General features: G+C 29.7%; 2 protein-coding genes across 2 annotated transcripts; both read left to right on the forward strand.

The window, feature by feature from the left end:
- Positions 1 to 638: 638 nt before the first annotated feature.
- On the forward strand, positions 639 to 1574 carry Chro.40487 (hypothetical protein). The annotated part of the gene is made up of 1 exon (XM_660501.1): positions 639 to 1574. The coding sequence occupies one exon, from the start codon at positions 639 to 641 to the stop codon at positions 1572 to 1574; it is 936 nt and encodes a 311-aa protein (XP_665593.1).
- Positions 1575 to 2885: 1311 nt separating this feature from the next.
- Positions 2886 to 4577, forward strand: Chro.40488 (hypothetical protein). Its single annotated transcript, XM_660502.1, has 1 exon — positions 2886 to 4577. The coding sequence occupies one exon, from the start codon at positions 2886 to 2888 to the stop codon at positions 4575 to 4577; it is 1692 nt and encodes a 563-aa protein (XP_665594.1).
- Positions 4578 to 5370: the final 793 nt, after the last annotated feature.

Here is a 5370-nt window from a genome sequence, read left to right on the forward strand (position 1 = left end):
TTTCGGAAGAAAAAGTTCTTATAAGTTGGCTCTTTCTTCATTAAAGAGAATTGAAGAATATTGGGCTCACATTGAAAATCTTCCTTGTAATATTTAACACTTTTTTCCCGTTTAGATTAATTATTAACTAATATAGGCAAAGAAAAATGTGTGCTTAGATTTAAAATAACAGAATGATTAATTCTAAATCGAATCATATGATTACAGTGACTACAATATGAGTATATAAAATAATTCAATTTTAATATATAATATCTATTTGCTTAAAGTACATATCGCAATTTCTATCTTTTATTTTCTTCAATATTTGGAATAATTATTACATGCATATTTAAAGTTCGGGTTTTGGCGCCTTCATTATGAGGGTAAATTATTTTTCTTATATATTAAAAAAAGTATTAGTTACCCACTGCACAACTTTGTTTGAACTTTGGGGGAAAGAGGAAAAACAATTTATCTTTTAGCGAATAATATGTAAATTGATAAGTTTGGAATATTAAATTGCTATAGGAATGAGAAAATAAACTTGATAACTGTGTGTGTGTTTTTTTTTCAATTAGCCTCTAAAATACAGAATCTTTGGAATTCCCAGAATTTACTTGGTTTAATAAATTAATTCGAATTGGGATTTAAAAAGAATGATACACGATATTTTACTTTCTCTTACAGGGTTTGTTGGGGATAAGATTGAAGTAGACCCTGTGGAATTTACAAGTAACTCAATTTCTTTGTATAGTTATAAATATAGATTGAGACTCAAATCTAATGTTGAGGAATATTTATCAGAAACTGAAAAATTATTAGTGGACAAGATTTTGCATATTTCTAGTAACTTCTATTCTGTTAATGAATTTGTTAAAAGAGTTCTAGGCTCTGTGTATAACAAACATAGTAATTATAATTCAAATACAAACTCGAATCCAGCTTTTGGTTCAAAATTTAACCACGAAAAGAGCCATCAACTTCAAATTAGAGCAGATCTTAAGAAAAGATTACTCAGAATTAACCCTGTTGGACTATATATACATGCAGTAGTAAAATGCATGCAAGAGTATATTGTTCGATTTCTTCAGAAAATTAATCAGTTAGAAAGAGAAGTTTTTGAAAATCCAAGTTTGCCTCTTACTTTTGTACTAACTTCAATAACAAAACCTTCCAGAGTTTTAGATAATTTTATGACATTCATTGATGAGTGGTATAATCTTGCTCTTAATTCAAGAGTAGATTCTACATGTAAATTCTCGTTTTCAAATATGTTTATTACAATGGAAAAATTTGAAAATTTGTGTGAAATATATATAAGTATTCCATGTGGATATATATTGGATTATTTCTATTTGGGAGTGTCTGCTGGAGATTTACTTCAGGAATCAGTGAGTAAAAACTTTCTATTGGTATGTAGTCGAATCTTTTGCTATCAAATGATAAATTGGATCATTTTAGGAAAGTTGGTTGACCCTTTTGAAGAGTTTATTGTTGGAAGGTTTTCCATTTCAGCTCCTACTAATCCATTAAACTCCCAAAAGGATGCTAACTTTTCAAACTCATTTTCAATCTCTTCAAATGATAGGTAAGTTTGAGTTTTTGGTTAAATTGAAGAATAACCATTTTGGAATCTTTTTAATTTTTACAAATCATTCTAATTAATCTTTAATATAGTTGTATTGAAGCCTTGGACTTGGATGAAAATTTGTGTAAACTTTATCGTGAGGAAGAAATTTCCCATTGCGGAGTTTTTGAATGGGAGGGGCTATTTTATACCAGATATGAATCCTTTACGAAGAAATTCTTTACAGTAAAGTTCCTTTACAAAATCTTTGGTATTGGGAAAATTGTAAGTAAATCTTGTTCTTCCTTAGATAAGGAAGATTTTTATTTGTATTTATTCTCAAACAATCCTCATTTCCTTCTAATTTTTAGGTAAGACTTCTAAATAGATATGGGAATAGTAACATTAGAGATAGAATGAATGAAACAGGGTTTGAGAGTTACATTAATCAAATTTCAAACATTCTTAATGAATCATTTCCGCATATTCAGTCCCAGCTGGAAGGGTTTCTTGAAAAATTCAGAAGGGAGATTTCTTTCCTTATGTATGAATCAATAATTTTAAGAAACCAAAACAACATAGCACAAAAATTTGCATATAAAAATCTTTTTTCTCAAAACATCAAATTAATCCGAAATTTATATTTCCTTGGGTATTCTGACATTTTTCTTCAACTAGATAATTCCATTTTCTACAAAAATCTAAGCTATGATGACTCCCACACACGTAATACCAACTTTACTGAACAGTCTGAATTCATCTCAAACACTTGGAAAGAACTTTTGTCTTTATTCAAATTAGGTAATATTACTTCAAGTATTCATAATGATTTCTCAAACTCCAGAATTAACTTATGTTGCGACACATTTGATCTTTTCAATTTTAACCTAAACGAGCTCGAATTAATTGACATGTTTAATTGCTCCCTTACAAATAACAATATACTCCTTTTTGGCGGGAAATCTGAAATGCATGCAGACCAATATTTGGATTCTGAAAATGAAAAATTAAAGAATGAAGGTGATGAGGGCCATGAAGATTATATTTCTGAAGATTTTGGTATTAAGGATTGCAACTTTGATGCTCCTATGAAAATTTTCATGCAGTTTCAATCTCCAGAGTCAAGTGGCCAATTCGTATCATAGATGGCTTTAATCATATATTAGAATGCGTCTCTTCTGTAGACGTAGTTTCATCTTTATTGTTCGCAGCATCTAATAGTATTCCATTTATTGGCGATGGAATTTGTACTTCTCAGGAGGATGGTTCAGGACATGATGGAGAGTTTTTAAGACTTACGTGGAGCTTTAGATTTAAGGATGAAAGTAAACAAGTTATGGAGTTCTGTATTAAGCTGTATTGGCATACAAAACACTTGAGATCTCTGTTAAATACTGAAAAGGAGTATTCACTATTAAAAACCAATTTACTTGAAATTCCCAATCCCTTTATCAATTTAATGGAAGGCGATTTATTCGCATATAGACTTAGGATTTTGTTCAAACAATCAAATATTTCAATATATATGGAGCCACTGAAAAATACCTTTCCTGGCTCAAATTCACTCTTTGGAAGACCAACTCAGGTACTGAGTATTCAACATATTAATATTGATATTTGTTTACCTTTGCATACTTCGTCATGTTTTATTCATCTACTAAGACATAATGATCACAAAAGATTCAAAAAGGAGAAAGAATTTAAGGTTTTTAAATGGTGTCATATAAGCTCCTCTAATAATTCAGATGTAATTTCTCAGCTAGCAAACTCTTGCAGCATAGGAACCTCTTCAAGTACAAACTATAACTTTAATTTATTAAAAAACGTCTCGTTAAATTCTTATCTAAGTGGAATAAGCTTTGATCACCATATATTTAGATTAAGAATTATCCAGAAATTTGATTGGCCGTTACCACTTTTATTCACCAAAAAGAATATGGAACATTATTATAATCTGTTTGATTTTTATTGGCTATTTTTCAGAACATATAATGGGCTTGAAAGGATTTGGAGAGAAGCTTTCAATCTAAGATATGGAAATAGAAGAGGAGCATTCACTTCATTTTCTATTGAACATCCAGTGAACCATTTTTGGAATTATATCTTTTACTGTAGATGGGTTCTACAAGTAACAATTGGTGAATATTACTCTTTTCTTCAACACTTTGTAGTTGAACAAAGCTTCAGAGACTTTCTCGATAAGGTTAAGGAAGAGCAAGATTTTGAGAATATTATCCAAAAACATAATGACCTTGTTCAAACACTTATTCTTAAATCAGGGTTCCTTTTACCCTCTATTTTAAACCCATTAACATCAATTCTAGTTTTAACAGGTGAATGGATTTACTCTATTTTTAGAGAAATATCTAGATGGAATGATTCCAGCGAATTTATTGAAGCAAGTTACACATTCTCAAATGCTGAAGAGATTAAATTCCCATGGGATGGTGATGAATGGCAATCTATTATCAATAGTACAATAAATTTCATGAATAACTTTATTCTACTCTGGGATAATCTTTGCTCTGAAATTTCAATAGTTTCAAGTAATATTCAATATCAACACTTTAGCCTTTTGTTATCTATTTTTAATAATCACAAATGGAATATTGATATACCTGACCTTAATAATGCTAATAACAGAAAAGCTTTCCCTTATGGCTCTTTTGGTCCATCACACTCGGACTATAATTATGAGGATGACGAATACAGAGAGGAAACTGTAACACACTCTGTAGTAGACCGTTCGGAGGACTTTGAAAGCGATAACTACTCAGATTCAAGAGAAGAGGACAATAGCGATAACTATTTCAATAGTCAAGATGATCTTGAAGATGATTACAATGAATTTGATTTATTCAGAGGTGAATTTAATGAATACAATAATAGTAACGGAAATGATGAAAATAATGACGAGAATAAACAAAGTCAGTACTCACCACATATGCTTGATGGAACAAATAACAGTTATATCGAACTCATAAACTCCAAACTTAGTGCCACTTATCTAAAAACAAACAAAATCTAATATAATAGCTATCAGAATTCATAATTAAAAATATATTGAAAGTATATAAATTATTCTAAACATTTATTTAAATTGTTTTTTTCTATTTTTTAATCCTCTATTTGAAATGTCAAACTTGTAAAAATTATTTTCAAGCGTTTCCCGCCAAAACATATACCGGTGTATGGTACCGAAAAAAAATAAAAATTGAGGGGAAATAAGATATGTAAATTGTGAATAAAAGTATATATTAAAAATAAGTTTAGGTATAAGAAAAAAGAGGAATCAATCAGGGGAAAAAATTATTTAAATAAAAATTTAAATAATTGAACAAGAGTGAAGAATTGTTAGTGCTGGGGGTTACATCTGGATATCAATTTACTCATTCTTTTCTTTAAATATTGCAAACAAGAAAAAGGGAGCCAAAAATATCAGCCTTTGAAAGTCTTTTTCATATAAAATTCTTTTGATTTTATTCCTGTGTATGTGTATTCGCAACTTTTAATTGAAATGAACGATAGAAGATACTTTCAAGGCTCTAAGAGAGGAGAGCTGCACGAATTAAAGGAGGAATTACACTCATCAAGTAAGGAAAAAAAGAAAGAAGCAGTGAAAAAAGTTATTGCAGCAATGACGGTAGGGAAAGATGTTTCTTCCCTCTTTCCAGATGTTCTAAATTGTATGCAAACTGGTTGTATTGAACTCAAGAAATTAGTATATCTATATATAATAAACTATGCAAAGGTACAGCCAGAGTTGGCTATTTTAGCTGTAAATACCTTTTTCAAAGATTCTATGGATTCAAATCCTTTAA

This window comes from Cryptosporidium hominis (genome assembly GCF_000006425.1).
Source record: "Cryptosporidium hominis TU502 chromosome 4 CHRO014197, whole genome shotgun sequence".
Lineage (NCBI taxonomy): Eukaryota > Apicomplexa > Conoidasida > Eucoccidiorida > Cryptosporidiidae > Cryptosporidium > Cryptosporidium hominis.